Source organism: Sitophilus oryzae, unplaced genomic scaffold (assembly GCF_002938485.1).
Source record: "Sitophilus oryzae breed Bouriz unplaced genomic scaffold, Soryzae_2.0 scaffold_494_pilon_pilon, whole genome shotgun sequence".
Taxonomy (NCBI): Eukaryota; Metazoa; Arthropoda; class Insecta; order Coleoptera; family Curculionidae; genus Sitophilus; species Sitophilus oryzae.
Genome location: NW_022147078.1, coordinates 535535 through 556117, shown reverse-complemented (window position 1 = coordinate 556117; position 20583 = coordinate 535535). Strand labels below are relative to the sequence as shown.

General features: G+C 32.4%; 1 protein-coding gene across 1 annotated transcript; it reads left to right on the top strand.

Annotated features, from left to right (window-relative positions):
• Positions 1-1244: 1244 nt before the first annotated feature.
• LOC115886558 (exosome RNA helicase MTR4) lies at positions 1245-18705 on the top strand. The gene is made up of 14 exons (XM_030905781.1): positions 1245-1429; positions 1493-1597; positions 3113-3355; positions 6163-6337; positions 6418-6732; positions 6832-7081; positions 7257-7549; positions 7664-7940; positions 8970-9142; positions 9201-9395; positions 12575-12816; positions 13268-13504; positions 13604-13766; positions 18243-18705. The coding sequence occupies exons 1-14, from the start codon at positions 1335-1337 to the stop codon at positions 18561-18563; spliced, it is 3084 nt and encodes a 1027-aa protein (XP_030761641.1). The 5' UTR covers positions 1245-1334; the 3' UTR covers positions 18564-18705.
• The last annotated feature ends 1878 nt before the right edge of the window (positions 18706-20583 follow it).

Genomic DNA, 20583 nt, shown 5'->3' with positions numbered 1-20583 from the left:
ATTTTTATCTAACAAAATTTACAAATTCTGAAAATTACAAATAAAACGCTGTTATGGTAGGCGTAGAAATAATATTACAATTTGAACTTAGCTTCGACCATAGTTTACACTCAAAATAAGACAAATTATTTACGATGGTGTACTCTGAAGGTCTTTAGCGCTAAACATAGTTCAGTGTAAACCAAAAAGGTTGTTTCTTCACCTACTATGACATCGTTTTTTTTTCACAAGCTTCTCAAAAAATGACATTTCTGTAATTTCTTTTTTACTCTTTATATTAATAATCTCTTAAAGTTGGTAAAATTATTGTTTTCTTGTTGTTATTCTCAACAAAAAACCTTGTTGTTGCTAGCTAGTTTCACCTTATACAGTATTTTACTTATTGTGTAGTTTTTTTTTCACTTAATACACCACATTACTTAAGAATCACTTTTTATAAAACGGGAGATCAAATTATTTTTTGATACATAGTTTTTTGTTCTAGATTTTAAGAAAAAAATCTATTTCTTTTTTGCTGTTCCATGTTATGAAATACGCTTAAAATCAATTAAATGTCAATCAACTGTTTTTATTATACAGGGTGAGATAGTGTTCTGATAAAGCTCCATATTATCAGGTTTTCCTAAAAGAGTTTGAAGAACTTTTGGGATAACTGGTTCACCTTGTATAACTGTTGATTTGGAGCAAAAGAACAATCAAATTCTACATTTACGTTGTTTAAAATTTTGACTTACTTATTGTACTTTTTGATTTAATTTATAATTTTTACTTAGTTTTGAATTTTAAGTACAAAATTCTGTACTGCAATAATTTTCTGTACTTATTTTCATAACTTTTTCAAGTTATTTATTCATTCTTGCCTTAAAACCTATTGTGATCAAAATTTAATACTATAGCAATCATTATAAGTTATTATTTATCTGTAAAATAATAAATATAATAAGCCAATACTTTGTTTAAACAATTAAGTAATTTTTTTTGTTATGTTTATATAGATTTTCGAATTTTATTATCTCTAATACGATCAGTTTTTTTATACACACCGCTTAAATGTATATTTGTAAATAAATCTTTTTAAATTCTATAAAAATTCAGTGTTTTACTTAATTATTTTGCTGTTTTATTACCAAAAAATCCCATTATTAATAAAAAACCAGTTCAAATTTCCCGCAGTAAAGACAATGTTCCGGTTAGTTAAAAAACCGACCGGAGGGGATCCGACGAGTTCTCCCGAAGGTTCAACGAACGTTCTTTTTTTGTTTTGCGCAAGCAAGCTGGCCGTTGCCGCGTGAAAAATCGACTTTGCTAATCGCCAAATTAAACTTTTCACGGCAATGGCAGAGTCCATCGACGACCTGTTCGATTGCTTCGGCCAGAACGACGACGACGAGGAAAATGCCGTCTCAGAAAATTGCGACGCCGACGACAGGTTTGTTACAAGTTTTCCTAACCTCAATTTGCGATGTTAATATGGTGGTTTTTCGCTGAATAGAACTACGGAAGAGGCAGGCAAAGGCGTTAAAAGAAATGTCGAAGGGGTTGACGAGAAAACCTACAAGAAAATCAAGCAGGACGACGTAAATGTGGACGATATCAAGTAAGTTTTCATGCGAGGGTTTCATCAGTTGAACGACTTTATTTGCCTTGAGACTAGGCGTCCATTTTTTTCGACCTTTTTTTTTTGCTTTTGTCACGCTTTTCAACAAGGTTCATGTTAATAACATCTTTCTGCTTTATAAGCGGTTTTCGTTCTGGCTTGTGTGAGTGTGTTGTGCGACTTTTTGCATTTTTTTATGCTCCTCGTGCGAAAAAAATGGCGGTAAAGATGCCTTGCTGGGATAATGTGCATTTTAACCTGTTGAGAGCAATGCAAATAAATCAACTTATATTTTGAAGGTAATATTACAGTATACTATGTTGATATATCGTGTGTTGCATCGTCGATACGATCATAGGGATTCCCTTGTATATTTAAAAAAAATGATTAACAAAAGTTTTCCATTGGAATTTAGAGAAAAACTTAAAAAAAATAATTAAAATTCTTCGTTTTAAAAGACAGACAAATATCACTCATGTCACTGTGATAATCTATCAAAAACATTCTAAATAATACCATATGATTATGATCGAGAAAAAAACGGCGTCCAGTTGGCTTGTAAATGACAGAGATCTTCATTTCATAGCCATCACTGATGCCCGTTTTTTTTTTTATTATATTGTACCCTATGATAAAAAAACGGCGTACAGTTGGCCGGGAAATGACGATCGATGACACTCCCCATATAATTTTAGATATAAAATGACATCTTCATTTCATAGCCATCGCTGACGCGGTTTTTTTTTCGATCATACGGTATTTTGTATCAAATATTGCAAAAAGCATAAAATAAATAGGATACCATCATTAAAAACGAACGTTGAATGAATGAAAAAAAAAGTAAATTTTTTGTGAAAAAAAAAAGAATTTGATGAATCTGCTAAAAAAGAACAGTTTGCTTCATTTTAAGAGCTACTTTAAGAAGTTCTATACACGATTTTGTCTGAAATAAAATGGTAATTTTTATGCTTTAATTTTTAAAATTTACTTGGTATTATCTGTTTCTTACGTTGAGATTGAAAATGGTAACCATAGATTTACCATATTATACAGAAGTGATATGGATGATTTTTTTTGTGGACCACATTTTGAGTGAGTATTGTTTGGGCTATAATTTCTCTTCAAATAAAATATTAAGTATTAAATAATTTTGGTGATTAAATAAAAACAATTATTTATTACTTTACTATCAGAATATAAACGAAAATAAAATTTAAAAAAAATTACCCCGAGCTGGTATTGAACTCTGAACTTCTCGCTTTATAGGCTGAAGGTTTTCTCGCCGCGCTATGGAGACTTGTTCGATTATATTCAAATACTAGAATTTAAAGGACTAAATAAAAATATAGGAACTTCTTTCAATGCGGCAGTAGTGAACGCAACGTCTATCGGCAGCCAGACGACTCGCACGCTGTTCCAGAGAGCATAGCAAATGATATATTAAAGTACTTTCTCGAAAACGTTGCTAGCTCTTATGTCTGTAAATATTTAGTTCTATCTTCATTAATTTCTTAGCTTCGAAGAACTAAGAAACAGAATACAAGTTCTCACAATAGAAACGGTGGACTCTTGCACTCACGAAGTTGCATACCCTCCAAGACAAGAATACACACCTTTACAGCCCAGAAATGGAGAACCAGCTAAGGTTTATGCCTTCACACTGGATCCTTTTCAAAAAGAGTCCATCTTATGCGTGGACAACAATCAGTCTGTGCTGGTATCGGCCCATACGTCAGCTGGTAAAACGGTGATTGCCGAGTAAGTACATTTAAATGGTTTGGTTTATAGGGTATTGTGTTTTGAGAAATTTTGATAAGAACTTGTTTATTTGAATAAAACCGCAGATTTGGGTTTTAAATATATTTTTTTCTAGGTATTTCATAGGAAGTTGGTGTGTGAGATAAAAAATAAAAAGATTAGTTTTAGTAATTTAATTTTGAAATTAGATTGCGGCACACAATTTTATACATATTTTGTTGTAATGACTAGTAAAGTTCACACACATACCAATTGGACTTTTAGTACCGTGATTAGGCTTGACTGGCACAGCGTTGCCCATTTTTACATATCGTCAGTGAAACGTGATAACCTGCTAACTCCATTTTTTACGTTAATAAGTTTTTTATACCATTAAAAAGAGAAAAAAATACTCTAAAGTGGGGACAGCAAATACGTTTTTTCCCATTAAAGAAATTTGCGTATTTTTTGCTTTACGTTTTGGTCAATTTTTCCTATTATATACAGGGTGAATCTTAAATAAATGTAATTTTTTTTAATATTTCGACCCAAGAAACACGATTATGAGGTTTTTTGGGCGATATTTTTTTTTTGGAAAATTTGAAATTTTTTTAAAAAAAAAATTGACGGTACGTCACCGCAAATCGCTCCGCCCACTCATTTTATGGGCTACTTGCAAATTTGTCGAATTTTTATTGATGGGACGCGTCGTCTAATTTTTTACGAAAAACATCGAGAGAATATCGTTTCCCCTCTCACGGATACCCCGTAGCTACAGAACGGACAGACGTACTGTAATCAGTTTTATTTTTTTCCACGTAACATAGATAACAAATACATAGGTCATAATACCGTTTGATCGAGAAAAAAACGGCGTCAAAGATGGCTGAGAATAAAACAATTTCGCGCGTTTTTATGATGTCATCATACCTGTGCTATATGATTTATTATTTTTTTATCTATTTGATTATACAGAGTCGTCCGAACTGTATTTCGGAAACTTCGACAGCAAATTCTGCAAATAAAATAAAAAGTAAAAAAGTTCGTATAAATGTATGTCCTAAAATGCTTAGTTTCAGAGATATAGGGTGTAGAAGTGACATGTATTGACTATTTCCATTCTAAATATCGGTTGCTTCTAACGATTTTTACCAAGAGAATTTTTTTTACATAAAAAGTCACGGAATTGTATATTTTTTCACTCAATAGGTTTTACCCATGTACGGACGAAAAGTTATTACTCTTCAAAACAGTTAAGGGCTCAAACATTGCTCAAACTCACTGACGACCAGGTCGCAACGACCTGGCCGTCGGCTGGCCGGACGTATTGCGTTTTTTAGCTGCAGCCAGATGAACGACCAGTTTCAACAGAGTTGTCAAATCTAACGATTTTTTACGTTTTACCAATTAGAAAATATTGTTTCAGAAATGTTAAAATATCCGAGTTAACTAAATAACGAAGTTGCTATTCACAACAAACAAAAAACATTGTGTACGCGCGACCGACAAAAAGGGAGATATTCTGTTTTTTTTTCTACTGATATGGCGCCCTTATCGACTTAAGAAGTAAACATATTAGGGCCATCGTAAAAAAAGATCGTCAGACACTGGCTCTAAATATAAGCAGGTAGAAAGTTTAGCTTCCAGTTATTTCAATGTTTACAATATAACGAAGAATCTACAACAGTAATTACTTCTATTTTTATGAATGTTTACGTTACTTTCTTAATTTTTTTTTTCAAAATAATGTACCTAGTAGAAATATAGTCTAATGAACCCTGCTTGAAAAACGTTAAATTAAATATAATATTTAAAATTCAGTTGTCCTCCTTGTACATGACTACAATACCACTAAAAAAACTAATTTAATAAAAAAAAACAAGTGGTTGTAGAAAAACTTTAAATATTATTTTTTTTATTTTTTAACATCGAAACTCAAAGGTATAATAACATGTATCATACCAACCAGAAATAGAGTAGGTATGTCATATCAAAATGTTTGGAGTTTTTACTAGAATCGACCCTTGATAAAAAAAGGGATTAGATTTAAGTTTACCTTTGATCCGGTCTGTATACTATTTCTTTGGATTTTCTGCACGTGTGCAAAAACTACACTAAAACACTACATCTTATAGAAAATAAAATATTGTGCCTTGAATTTGGGGGATTTCATCTGAAAAAATATTAATTTGGAAGAAAACCGGCAACAAGCGGCAGAAAATAATAATATTTCCGTGCAGTCTTCTGGTCGCAACGACCAACGGACGGCCAGGACGTTAGTGTGCGCTATATCATTTGATTTAATGGTTTTAGAGGTAGCTGCGGCCTGGCCGGTGCGACCTGGTCGTCAGTGTGTTCGAGCCCTAAAACACATGTAGGTTGTGCACCCTACAAATCGGAGTCATATTGACATCAAAATCAAATTTCTCATGTCAAAAAACTCCCTAACACCAATTTTCATCCAAATATTGACGTTACTTTATAAATTATTTGGAAAAAATCAAAATAAATATGAAACTTCTACACCCTGTATCTCCGAAACTAAGCATTTTAGGACATACATTTATACGAAGTTTTTTTACTTATTTTTATCTGCAGAATCTGCTGCCGAATTTTCCGGAATACAGTTCGGACCACCCTGTATATTAACGATTTTTTCAATATAGTATTTTTTGTGACGGTAATAGATAAATTTAGCTACTATTTTAAGTTTATTATGGTAATTTTTTAAGTTACACAATTGAATTGAATATTTGATATGAAGAGAAAAAAAAATGCTGTTTTTAATCCTTCTCTGTATCAGGTACATGTTAAATACTTTTTTCTAGATATGCTGTAGCAAAGTCACTGAAAAATAAGCAAAGGGTTATTTATACAACACCTATAAAAGCGTTATCCAACCAGAAATATCGTGAGTTTCTCGACGAGTTCAAAGACGTAGGGCTTGTCACCGGAGATGTAACCATCAATCCCACGGCATCTTGTCTTATAATGACCACCGAGGTAATTTGCTGTAAGATACTCAGAAATGGGTTTTACGGGAAATTCACTTTTTTCATAACTACTGTCAAATGTCTTTTTAGATCTTGAGAAATATGTTGTACAGAGGATCGGAAATAATGCGCGAAGTGGGCTGGGTAGTTTTCGACGAAATCCACTATATGAGAGACAAAGAGAGAGGCGTGGTTTGGGAAGAAACTCTCATTTTACTCCCCCACAACGTCCATTTTGTTTTCTTGTCCGCCACTATTCCAAATGCCAGACAATTTGTGGAATGGGTAGCTCATTTGCACCAGCAACCCTGTCACGTGGTTTATACGGACTACAGACCTACACCGTTGCAACATTTCATATACCCAGCCGGGGGTAATGGGATTCATATGGTTGTGGACGAAACTGTAAGGGCATTCTCAATAGTTATTATTTTAGATCATATATACTTTTGTGGATAAAGCTATACAGGCTGTAAAAAAAGTTACGAAAAATCCCATTTTTAGGGAATGTTTAAAGATGACAGTTACAACGCTGCCATGGGCGTCTTGCAAAACGGCGGCGACGCGGCAAAGGGCGACCAGAAGGGTAGGAAAGGCGGGTATGCTGGCAAACCCGACCCTACCACTACCGATATTTTCAAAGTTGTTAAAATGATCATGGAAAGGAACTTTGCTCCAGTTATAGTTTTCAGTTTTAGCAAAAAAGACTGTGAGACTTACGCCACCATGATGACGAAATTGGACTTCAATACTGGTAGGTTTAGATAATTTTCGTTTGGTTGATTAAAGTTTAGGTAAATAAGTGCATAGTTCCTTGAGTAAATCCCAAAATCACGGCTTGGGCTCACTTGTTACTAGCTACATACGGCAATAGAACTGATACGGCAGAAACATCTATTTAGCTTTGTCTACTAAAACTTTTTTTCTAGCTGCCGAAAAACAATTAGTAGACGAAGTCTTCAACAATGCCATGGACGTTCTGTCAGAAGACGACAGGCATCTGCCTCAAGTCGAAAACATACTTCCTCTGTTACGCAGAGGCATCGGAATCCATCATGGCGGTCTCTTACCAATTTTGAAAGAAACCATAGAGATCCTGTTTGGTGAAGGCCTGATCAAGGCTCTTTTTGCTACAGAGACCTTCGCCATGGGTTTAAACATGCCGGCAAGGACTGTCTTGTTCAGCGGTATCAGGAAGTTTGACGGGAGGGACTATAGATGGGTGAGTAGAATATACAGGGACAAATTATGTTTGAAACTGAAATTCACACTTTACCGTATTACAAATCAGACTCCTCAAGTCTAAAAGTCATTTTTTTCTGGATGTACATTCTAGCTGACGTCAGGAGAGTACATCCAGATGTCTGGAAGAGCTGGAAGAAGAGGTTTGGACGATAAAGGAATAGTGATTTTAATGGCCGACGAAAAAGTACCGCCCAAAGTCGGCAGGGATATAGTTAAGGGTCTACCAGACCCGATAAACTCTGCTTTTCACCTAACTTATAATATGGTCCTGAATCTGCTCAGAGTGGAAGAAATCAATCCAGAATATATGTTGGAGCGGTCGTTCTATCAGTTCCAGAACCAGACAGATATTCCTGTGTTCCATCAGAGTAAGTTTTTGTACGTTGTAATCTTAGTAGTTCAAATGTACCGTAACTTTTTTCTTTTGTTTTTTTTAAACGTTCTGTTTACTGTTATTCAAATAAGTCCAAGATATTTAAGATTGTTTTATATAAGTTCAAATTTTATTTCTTTATTTTTTTTATATTAGCTGTATTTTAAACGTAAAAAAACGTCAAACTTACAGACGTATCCCTGGTTAATATTTTCCTCATCTTCCCTTATTACCCTCGTTTAGAATTTCTTTTAAATTTTATTTTTTTGGTACTATAAAAAACAGCTATAAAAAGATTGATTTCTTGGTGCATTTAAAAAAATCTTTAAAATTCTAGACATATTTTTTTATGTACAGGGTGTCCCATTTTCGGGTGTTTTACAGGGTTTCTCGTTTATGAGTAGAGATACAAAGACTGTGGTTTTCACATTACTGTCCTACTTTTTTTATGAAACTAGATTTGTCCTAGCTGTCCTAGTTTCTGAAATATAAGGAGAATTTGAAAATGAATATGAGACCCTCTTCGTATCTCGGTTATTTTATAACATATCGCAAAGCTGAAACCTGGGTCCCATAGAGTTGTTTATGTAGAACTCAGTGATGTAACTAGTTTTTCGCTGGGAGGTGTCATTTTTGAAATATGACGCAAACTTATGTTTTTATAAACGTGATACACTGTACATTCTTTTTATTTTATATGCCTTGTCATGACCTTTCAAAAAAAATTAATATACTCTATACTTTTTTCATAAATAAGGTGCATCTTTTACCTTTACTCATAAACGAGAAACCCTGTAAAACTCACGAAAATGGGACACCCTGTACAAGTGAAATTAATTGTCAAATATGTGACTTGAAGGGCAGAGTTTGGGACACACTTCAAAGGAGCCAACGATTACTGTCGTTCCTGTCTAACTAAAATATTCTGTATCCCAGTAGTTCAAATGTATCATAACGTTTTGTTTGGGTTTTTTGTTTCTTAAATATTTTTTACTTGAAATATAAGTTAAGTTTGTTGTTCCAGAATACCTAGAGAAACTAGATGAATTAAACTCTTTCGATATCCAACAAGAAGACCAAGTTGCAGCTTACTACGACATAAGACAAGAACTCGAAGCCTTGGGTGTACAATTTAGGACCTACCTCACTAAATCTAATTACATAATACCTTTCATGCAGCCAGGAAGGCTAATTAAAGTACTTAACTATATTTTTTTATTAAATTTTTATTAATTCTTATATAATTTTTTCGCAGTTAAAAACTCAGGAGGCTGAATACGATTGGGGTGCGGTTGTGAACTTTAAAAAAGTTCAAGTTTTCGATCCTCAAAAAAATCGGGGGAAATTTCGAGCTAAACCGACCACAAAGCTTCAGTTGGACGTTTTGTTGCATGTTGTGCCTGAGGAGGGGAACGATAACGTTATACCGAAACCTTGCAACGACGGTCAGGTGAGTGTAGTGAGAAAAATCTTGTTTTTGAATGTTTAATTTAATTATTTTATTATTTTTCGTAATTAATTTTAAACCATTGAATATAAAGACTATGGTCAGGAATGTACCATGTGATCGAAAAAAAAACCGGCGTCAAAGATGGCTTGGGAATGACAATCGATGATAATTTTGGCGAGGTCAAACTCTAGACGTCATTTTCTAGGCCTATACCACAGAATATCTAGCTACGCAACAGAAAAATACTCGAAATGAAAGAGCTAAAATTGCACAAATAGAATACTAGATGGCGCGACAATATTATAATCAGAATATAATTAGAAATTTTGAACTTTCGGTTTTGGATCGACGGCTCGTCGACGGCCTTATAGCTCGGCTAAATATGCACAGTTGCCAGATTCAAAATGACTTGAATTGGCATCCCATTCTTTTTATTGTGTATAATGCCCAGTATGTGTTTCTTTCTATTCTTCTTTTCTTGTCAGATACACTTATATTAATTATTCCTTTGGCTATTAAAATAGTTTTAAGTATATTATTACAAAACATATACATTTTTAATATACACTATACCTTATAATGTTAACTAAGAAAATACCTTTAATTACCTTTAAAATTAATAATATACAGGGCGATTGATAGTGATATTTATTAATGCTGGAACGTTAGTAATGAAATATAAGTTTAATAATAATGGAAATAATTTATTAAAATGCAGTACAAAAATTGTTAACTGACTAAAAAATACTATAATAACAAATTTCTTCCGTTTGCCACGTTATTTATATAGACCTAGGTAGATTTTAAAAAGTGACACAGGTACAATTATAATAATATATATTAGTTCGGCATAAAAGTTGCTGTCACGACATCGAACAATAAATTAAAATTCGTAAAATACATTAAAATTATTAATTAAACAAATCTTTATAAAGAAACGCAAGTATACCAAATTTGGGCCCAATCGAACTCCAGGAAATGATATCATAATAGTGTACTATATTATGGTACCACTCGATATACTTTAAGGTACCATAATATTGCAATGTCACCGAAGATCCGTAGTATACCAAATTTAAGAACAATCGAACGCCATGAAATGGTATCGTAATATGGTACTATATTAAGGTACCACTTTATATACATTATAGTTCAATCATATTACAATGTAACCGAAGATACGTAGTATTCCAAGTTTGAGCCCAATCGAACGCCAGGAAATGGTATCGTAATATGGTACTATATTAAGGTACCACTTTATATACATTATAGTTCAATCATATTACAATGTCACCGAAAATACGTAGTATCCCAAGTTTAAGCCCAATCGAACGCCATGTACGTAATATAGTACTATATTATGGTACCAGTTGATATGCTTCATGGTACCATAATAATGCAATGTCATCAAAAATACGCAAGTACCTATATATCAAATATGAGCTCAATCGAACGCCAGGAAATGGTATTAAAATATGGTACTATATTAAGGTACCACTTTATATGCATCATAGTACCATCATATTACAATGTAACCGAAGATACGTAGTATAACAAGTTTAAGTCCAATCGAACGCCAGGAAATGGCATCGTAATATGGTACTATATTATGGTACCTCTTATTATGCTCCATGGTACCATAATATTACAATATCACCGAAGATACGTAGTATTCCAAATTTAAGCCCAATCGAACGCCATGTACATAATATGGTACTATATTATGGTATCAGATGATATGCATCATAGTACCATCATATTACAATGTCACCGAAAATACGTAGTATACCAAGTTTAAGCCCTATTGCCGCCATGTACCTAATGGCCTATGTCATCAAATATGGTACTATAGAAGGTACCACTTTATATGCTCCATGGTACCATGATATTACAATGTCACTGAAGATATAGTATACCAAATTTAAGCCCAATCGAACGCCATGTATCGTAATATAGTACTATATTATGGTATCACTTGATATGCTTCTGAAAAAAACGGCGTCCAGTTGGCTGGAAAAGGACGATCGATGACATTTCCCATATAAATTTACATATAAAATGACAGTGATATTCATTTCATAGCTATCGCTAACGCCGTTTTTCCCGATTATACAATATGAACTTGGTATGAACACAATCGAACGTCAGGAAGTGGTATCATAATAGTAGAACAATACTTTTATATTGTCGCCGAATTACAATGAAAATTCAGGATTCAATTATACAATCAAACGTCAGGAAGTGATTGTAATTTAGCTCATAAGATTTAATTCCAACTAACATGGCAAACTGAAAAAAACAGCTCTGATCTATTTTAATATGTTTAAATGATATAGCAAATTTGAAGGTAGGCTTTATCAGGAAGTATTACGATATGAATTACACAATGGCAACACTGCACAAAATTCTTTTAAATTTTGTTTGTAGAAAACTGTTTTCTTTTAAATTTATTGCCCTCTATTATGTAGTAGCGAAACTACCACATCAAAATATCTGATTTGGAGACAGACTTTTAAAGCCTGTCTCCTTTTGCTACCTACAATTTTATACATGTAACGAGGCTTCTGTTGCGTAGCTAGATATTCTGTGCCTGTACTCTTTATTTTTAATGGCGCTTACTGTCAAATGGCCTAAAGAAGACTGTAATTTAAGTTTAATCTACTGCCTATGTTGATATATTATCAAGATGTTATGTTTAACTGAAAATTATAAAAAAAAACAAAAAAAAATTGAAAATACAACATTTTAGTAAAATATACTATCCCTAAAAATATGTGCACTTATTTAAGACTCACCCTGTAGAGTTACTTACTAGTGGAAATTTTTAGTATAATAATAGTGATTCCTTTTCTAAATCCCTAATTTTGTATCTTATAATAATTCTCTTTTATGACATCCCCAGTAAACTGGGGCATTCTGTGAACTCATTGAATAGGGGGCGTGTTTGGACAATATTTTTCGTTTGAGAGCAATACACTTTTATAACGCACTTTCCATAAAAGCAATAATAAAATAAACAAGAAATAAATTTAAAAAATGATCACAGTTAAGCACAACTCGCTCAAAAAAAATTAAATTCTAACAAAGTCAAATAAAAATAAGAAAACAGATTGCTATAATGTACCTTCAGTCTCTAAGTATGGATAAAAAAATATTTGACTTGTTCCTTTTCTTTCTAGAAAGGAGAAGTCGAAATTGTATCTGTCGATTCCAAATTCGTAACGCACGTCTCCTCCGTAAGACTATTCTGTCCGCCCGATTTGACATCCAGGGATTCGAGAAAGAGCGTTCACAAAGGCATCAAGGAGGTGAAAAAACGGTTTCCCGAGGGTCCTCCTTTGCTCAATCCGGTCAAGGATATGAAGATTCAAGAGCCGGACTTTTTGGACATCGTGAGAAAGATCGAGATTTTAGAGAAAAAGTAAGTTTTAATGGGTTTTAGGTGATGGGTCATTTGAACTACTTTGTGTGTGTGTTTTTTTTGAATAAGTTTCATTTAAAATCTCGAAATTAGTGGTAGTAATTTAAAATTAGCAGAAAAAGTTAAAAAACTTTTAACTTTAGCCACTAATTATGCTTGAAAAGTTGCTAGTAATGTCATTTTAGTTTTTTATTATTATCCCCTCTAGAAAAATGTTTGTTGTCTTAGTCTAGTTTATTGTTTTATAAGCTAATTGTTAGGCATTCTCTATGGATTTAATTGACTATCGCAAGATGTTGGCTAGGATATTCTATTAATTTTAATTGTATTTTTTGTGCGAAAAAAACTAAGCATCTGTGAGGTCCTTTTCAATAAAAATCCATAATTTTAAATGTAGTGGGTTAAATACACTGGGTTGGTTATTTTAATACCAAATTGTTATTTTTATCAGGCTTTTTGAACACCCCCTACACAAAACGGAACTTTTGGACTCCGAGTATGAAAAATACGAGAAAAAAGTCACTTGTCTGAAAGAACTGGAAGTTGCGAAGAAAAAACTTTTAGATGCCAAATCTGTCTTACAGTTGGACGAATTAAAATCAAGAAAAAGGGTTTTGAGACGACTGGGTTACTGTACAGATGCTGACGTCATACAGTTGAAGGGCAGAGTAGCCTGTGAACTTAGCAGGTAAGGTAATTTTTTTTGAATTTTTTTAAATTTTACTACTTTTGAATTTTATAAATTAATTTTAAAGAATTTTTATATAAATCATTGTTTTTTTTACAGTGCCGATGAATTGCTGATCACTGAGATGCTGTTCAATGGTCTGTTTGGTACAATGACACCTGAACAATCTTGTGCGCTTCTCAGTTGCTTTGTTTGCGAAGAAAGAAAAGCTGAGACTCCTAAATTGACAGACGAGCTGTCGGGCCCCTTAAGACAGATGCAGGTTAGTACTTAGTAGAAACATTGTTTATTTTTTTATAAATTGACAGAAAAGCGAATATGCTTAAAAAATTTACAAAAAATACAAATATTAGATGTAATTTTCATGGAATTCGTGGACCACTTTTATATTGGCTATATTTTTTAAGACAGGCGTATTTATGTATAAATTGTTTTTCGTGTCATTTCTTGGATATCCTCTGTCGCAATAGTGAGTAGATACAGGAACTAGGAAATGTAGAAAAAGGTACAGAATAAGGCTACAGCTACACATAACGTTTTACCTGTCAGTTTTGCGTGTTAGGTAAAGTTATATAAAAAACCAATATCTTATTTTAGCGGTTTTTAATATATAAATCTAGTAAATATTCATCTTCGAGAGTTGGCAACCCTGGTAGATGGGGCTTAATGCCTTCCCGCCTTAAAGTTGTGTAAACAATAACTGCGGGGGGGAAAGTGTACTTTACCTGTAGTGCGGATTAAGGAGAGAAACGATGGGTCGTAAAATGTTGCACTTGGACTGACGGGTTTTTGCAAAACGAATATTAATAAGCTTGAAGTTTTCTTGGAATTTCTGGGGTTTAAAAGGGACCGTTTATTACCTGGTAAATATTAAACTAATAGGGTGCTATAGGGTATTAAGTGCCATTTTATTAGCTTAAGGAATATTTAAAGCTAATTAAGTTTATAGTGCTGCCAGGTTATAATAATACTTTATGATTACAGAAAACTGGCGTCAAGTTGCCTTAGAATTGACGATGATATTCATTAGAAAGATTTTTAAAAGCACGTTGGCCCATAAATGGATTTTAAATTCAAAATTTACATTAAAATTTTCATAGAATTTTTGATTCATTTTTAGGGTTTCGTACCCAAAGCACAAATTAACTATAACAGATGCGAAAGAACACCGAATTCCGCGTTCAGGTTTCTGTGACCTTCAGAAAGAGTTCATAGACAATCCGCATCAATGTATAGTTTGGGTTATTATTTGTTTGGGTGAAAATAATCTGCACATAATATGTTATCGAGGCATATAATCTCACAGTAATTTAATAGATTACTCGTCATATTATATCAGTTCGTAGGAGATTAGGAAAAAAAAAGATATTTATAGTATAAAAAATTAATTTATTTAACAAAATTTAATTAAAGATGTGACAAAATAGTTACTTTTCTATTGGTTCTATCGGAATTTTCTGGCTATATAAATCTTTGTTTGTAAACTTTAATGCATAAAATATTTTCAATCTAATAAATAATTTAATGATGTAAATAAGAGGAAATTTCTCACATGGTTGGTCAAATTCTATAGTTTTCATTATATCAAACAGCCTCTGAATGTTTTCTTCAGTGCAAAACTCATCAAAATTTAATATAAATAATTTTTCCAGCCTGTAAAAAAATGAACAAATTTTTCCACTTTCATGATCAAAGGCTTTTAAATGGGTAAATAATTTCGAGTTATCCAGAGATTCGGATTCTTTTGCAAATTTTAGACAAATATCACATTGATGTATTTGAAGACTCTTTTTAATGATGTAGTCAAACATAATTAAAGGCATTTTGAGTTGAAAACATTTCTCAGAGGCTGTTTGATATAATGAAAACTATAAAATTTGACCACCCATGTGAGAAATTTCCTCTTATTTACATCATTTAATGATTTATTAGATTGAAATATTTGATGTATTAAAGTTTACAAATAAAGATTTATATAGTCGAAAAAAGTCCGATAGAACCAATAGAAAGGTAACTATTTTGTCACATTTTTAATTAAATTTTGTTAAATAAATTAATTTTTTATACTATAAATATCTTTTTCTTCCTTATAAATAAACACATTTGCATCCCATTTTAAATAAGATATACAAATTACCAAAACTTAGAAATAACAGTTCAAAAGTTCAACAAAAATCCTACACGCGTTTTTACAAAGAAACATATAACCACGCACTATGTCACTCCAGCAAGCGAATACGACACAGCATGGGTTTCCGGACTAAACGACTGGTGTATTTACACCACTCAATAGGCGTGTCGGGTTTGCCGAACGGTTTCCGATGCAGTCCCTTTCTTTCGCATCTCTTATAGGTAATTTGTGCCCAAAGGGTAAAAACGGGAACCTAAGACCAGGGGGGTGACAGTAAACCGGAAAATTGGAAACAGTTCTGGCGCGGTCTTACCCAGGCAGAAAGCATGGCCTTCTAGACTGTCCTAGACAAAAATCTGAATATTTCTATATGATTTCTGTCAATTTCAATTACGGAACATTTTATGCACGTCGGCGTCCTCTTCTTTTGTCTGTGTGTCAGCCATGTGTCAACTCCGAGGCCTCTGGCAAGGTCGGGCGCCATTTTAATTTTGCCGTTTTAGATTTGAATGGAAGTTTGTTTATGATATTTCGGCTGAAATTTATAAGTACAAAAGATGTTTTTGATATAAAGTTCCTTGTTAACACTTTAATAAAGTATATGATATTAATTACATGAAGAAAATGATGAAATCGACGTTTCTGCGTGTAGTAGGTATGGGCCATATTTTATGTAAAAATAGGTATAATAAATTAACTGTTTTTATATTTTTTAGCTTTAGATCAAGGATCTTGGGATATTCTTTACCAAGGATTTTTCCGTATCTCTACTTTAAAGACTGATCGGTTATTTTGAGCAATTGAAAGCAAGTTACACAAGGTAAATTATGATTACTGAACTATTATTAGCCTACAGCCTATATTAATTATCTACAAGATGAACAGAAATGCGTAATTACATATCACATAGGTACCTATTATGTATTTTCATAGCAATAATGCTATATGTAGATTATTTTTAAAATACAAATGAGGTATTAGATGCATAAGTATCATATTTTTTATTCATTTTATTTTCATTCAAGTCCTGTTTGATTTAATTCATAACAGTCTTATGTACCTATATTTATGTTTTTTTACATATTTTTTTTGATTCCAGGTTTTGCGTGGGTTTCTGTTGTCTTTTTCCTGCTTCCAGTTAGTTTTACGCCCGTGAAGCTGTGAAAACATTTATTTATCTTCAAGTTTCTGTAAGTCAGTGCATTGTTACTTTACTAATTCACTTTAACACAGCATCTCTGATGTTATTTAAATATTTTGATATTGATACAGTAGTTTATGGGTTTATAGCTCTTTAATTGTGTTGATTTGCATATTTACATTGTTCTAAATTCCAAATAAATATTTTTGAGTAATTTTGTTGTATTATTTACTACTAGAAAAAGTAAAAAGTATATTAACCCTCATTTAAACCTCCCGAACAGCCCGCCATTAAAAACCGGAAACGGAAATAAATTTCATAAAATTGAAATTGTCATGTCAATGAAGTGTCTATGTCATGTCAAATCATGTCAAATGTCCCAGCCGCCATATCTGAAAATTAGTTACCCAGGCAGCCACGCTGTTTCCATAATTTAACATTGACTTGACACTTCTTCTTGTATTTATTATTTTATGCCTATGCCTAAGACTTCGCTGTCCGTCCGTCCGTCCGTCTGTCACAAAGGTCTATCTTATGAACCGTTATAGCTAAACAGTTGAAATTTTTACAGATAATGTATCTATGTTGCCGCTATAAGAACAAATACTAAAAACAGAATTAAATAAATGTTTATAAATAAAAAAGTACTTTCACTAAACATTATCTTTTAAGTAAGAATTTTACATAGAATCTTTCAAGTCCTCGGTGGCCGCGTGGTTAAAGGGTTAGGACTTCACGCTGCTATGACGTTGGAGCCGTAGTAAGGCAGGTTCGAATCCTAGTAAAGGCGACTTTTTTTAATCGTTTTTTTTTTAATTTTTACATATTTTTACATATTTATTTTTACTTTTTACATATTTATTATTCATTAATACAATTTTTAGTAATGTGTTTCTTCATTTTTTTTTTAAATACTTATACGCGCATTCAAAATTTCAGCTAAATCGGAAAAAAAGTTTATAATAATATAGTGTCTAATGTTGTATAGATAATGAATGGTACGGAACCTTTCATGCGCGAGTTCGACTCGCACTTGAGCAATTTTTATTATTAATCCTACATAAATTTTGCATAAACGTTTTTCAACAACTGAATAATAAAAAAATCGTTTTAGTTTGAGGACTCGTTTGATCAATAATTGACATGATTTGTCAAGTTTAGACAGTCATATACAAAATGAATTCAAGTAATTTGATCAGTTGACTCGACTCGTGTAAACGTACCTTTACAATTTTCATATCCGTTGATGTATGGGCAGCTATTGAACAATTTAAAGGAAGAGTTTTTCTTTTTCTTTATTTGATAAAAATACCTATACATCAAACATGTTTATAACAGTTTTAAGCAATTAAAAGTTTAATTTGTTTCTAAAAGAACTGTTTAAAAACTGCTATTCACTTGCTTGAAAAAAATCCGTACTTCTTCGCGCATCATTTTGAAAATTGTCTGGTTTCGTTTCACCATAGGAACTGGCACGTAGGATAGCCAAGGTGAGCATAGAGGCTCGTCTCCCTCTCGACGAAGAGAACTACGTCGACCAATACAAACCCTTCATCATGGACATCGTGTACAGTTGGTGCAAAGGCGCGTCCTTTCGCGAACTTTGCGAAAACACCGAGATTTTCGAAGGGTCAATCGTACGAAGCATGCGCAGATTAGAAGAATTGCTCAGGCAGATGGTCCAAGCCTCAAAAACGATAGGAAATATCGATCTGGAGGATAAATTTAACACCGCGATCAAGTTGATCAAAAGAGACATTGTTTTCTCTTCCAGTTTGTATTTGTGAGATCATTATGATGATACGTGATCAGACTTATATTTTATTGTTGTTTTATTTATATATATTTTCTTTCGTGATTTTTTTTCACTGATGCGATACAAATCTATGGAGTACCTTATGGATTTTAATAAAAAATCTGTTTTAAAATGTGACGTGTAGGATTTTTTTTCGTAATTTCTTTGTTCGTGTAACTCTTTGATTATTTTTGCAGAGTTTTTTCAATTCACATAGTCAAAATACCATACTGTCTAAAAAAGCCGTCAAAAATAGCAGGGAATGACATTCGAGGACAATTTTGCTGAGGTCAAGCCCTAGACGTCGTTACTAAATCTGTACTCTTTATTTTTTAATGGTCTTTTTTAGTCAGTTTATTTTAGTTTAATGGTAATTTTTTTTAGTAAATGACGTATAGAGATTAACCTCGCCAAAATTATTAACGATTTATTCCCCAGCCGTCTTTGACGCCGTTTTTTTTCGATCACACGGTGTATATTGAAATTAAATAAAAATACACGTGTTCTGAGGATCAAATTAATAAATAAATAGTAAATTTTGCTAAATTTTTGGTTGTCACAGATTTTTCTTTACAAATTTGATATTTGTCATTTTCTATTTTATTCTTAGTTTTCTTTAACAAATATGAAATTAAATCTGCGTACCAAAAACCACTAAATAGTGGGAATCAGTAACATCGTCACATATTTTCTGTGATATAATGCCTCATAAAACCCATATTTAAATTTCTACACTTGTTTTTCCCATTATAATGCAATTTAGTTGCAATTTAAAGTAATTCTATTAAACTTTTATTTTACGTTTCTATTTTTCTTAATTTCGAATACAGAATTCCTGTTTTTTCTTAACACAATAGAAATTTAGTTATGTTTTTGCTATAAAACAATTATGGGACCATTATAGTAAATCCTATATTATTTATTTCATATTTCTTTATTCTAATCCATAGAAAACATACATTTATATATTTATCTTTCTTATTTTTTAATTTTTTTTTAAATGTCTACCTCTGTGGCTGATTCATTTCTTCAAAAAAGTCCTATGGGTATTTCGCCACTTGCACTGCAAAAATCTACAAAATAAAATGGTTATATTTTGTAAACATCACTGCGTTGATTCAATGGATACAATTTGTCAGCTGTATTTTACTAATAAGACATTTAATGAATATCCTCTAATGAGGGAATAAAGACACGTATCCTCACAGTCTTGTATTAAAAGTATTACTATCTGAAAACAATTATTATGACTTCCAAACTTTTTTATTTTTAGTTTGTTTTCGATTTTTGCTTATATTTTGTTTATTAAAATTAAGTGATGGCCATACATTACTAACCTCTACAGATGCCTGAGCAATACATTTATTTATTCAGATTGGACTAAAAAAGCCGCTTTTTTTTCTGTAATTATATCGATATTATTATTATTATGTTTCTATTTTAATTTGTAAATTTTCATATAGTGGCGAAAACCCCAGAATATAATTTAAGTTACAAACTTATTTGAATAATTTCACTCAAATGAAAAACCAATAAAAGTTCAGTTATATTATGTGTCATAAAGCAATTTACCGATATTACAGTCTTCCTTTACCACAGAGTTTCGGCAAATTGGTCAAAACAACCAATTTTAGAAGAACTTACTTTACCCATCGTTTTCAACCGCTTATACCTGCTTTCTAAGTCCTGCTTCCCAGTGGCGTGCAGGGTAGGCAAAAATTGGCAAAAACTTTTTTCTAACTACAATTTCTCTTGGCGGTTGATAATCACAGGTCAAAATGACATTACTGTCAAAGCTTCATTCAGAACCTCGCAATTAGTGGTTTCAGATAAACTTTATACTTACGATCATTCACAATGTTTAAAAAACACAATTAAAATTAATAGAATATCCTAGCAACAGCTTGCGTTGGTCGGTTGTATCCATAGAGAAAGCCTAATATTTAGCTTATAGAACAATCAACTTTTGATCAAAGGCCAAAATGACATTTCTCGCAAATTTTAATGTATAA

Coding starts and splice junctions, on each gene's coding strand:
- LOC115886558 (XM_030905781.1), top strand. CDS start 1,335: ATGGCAGAGTCCATCGACGACCTGTTCGATTGCTTCGGCCAGAACGAC. Junction 6,338..6,417: donor GTCTTATAATGACCACCGAG/GTAATTTGCTGT, acceptor ATGTCTTTTTAG/ATCTTGAGAAATATGTTGTA. Junction 13,505..13,603: donor GTAGCCTGTGAACTTAGCAG/GTAAGGTAATTT, acceptor TTTTTTTTACAG/TGCCGATGAATTGCTGATCA.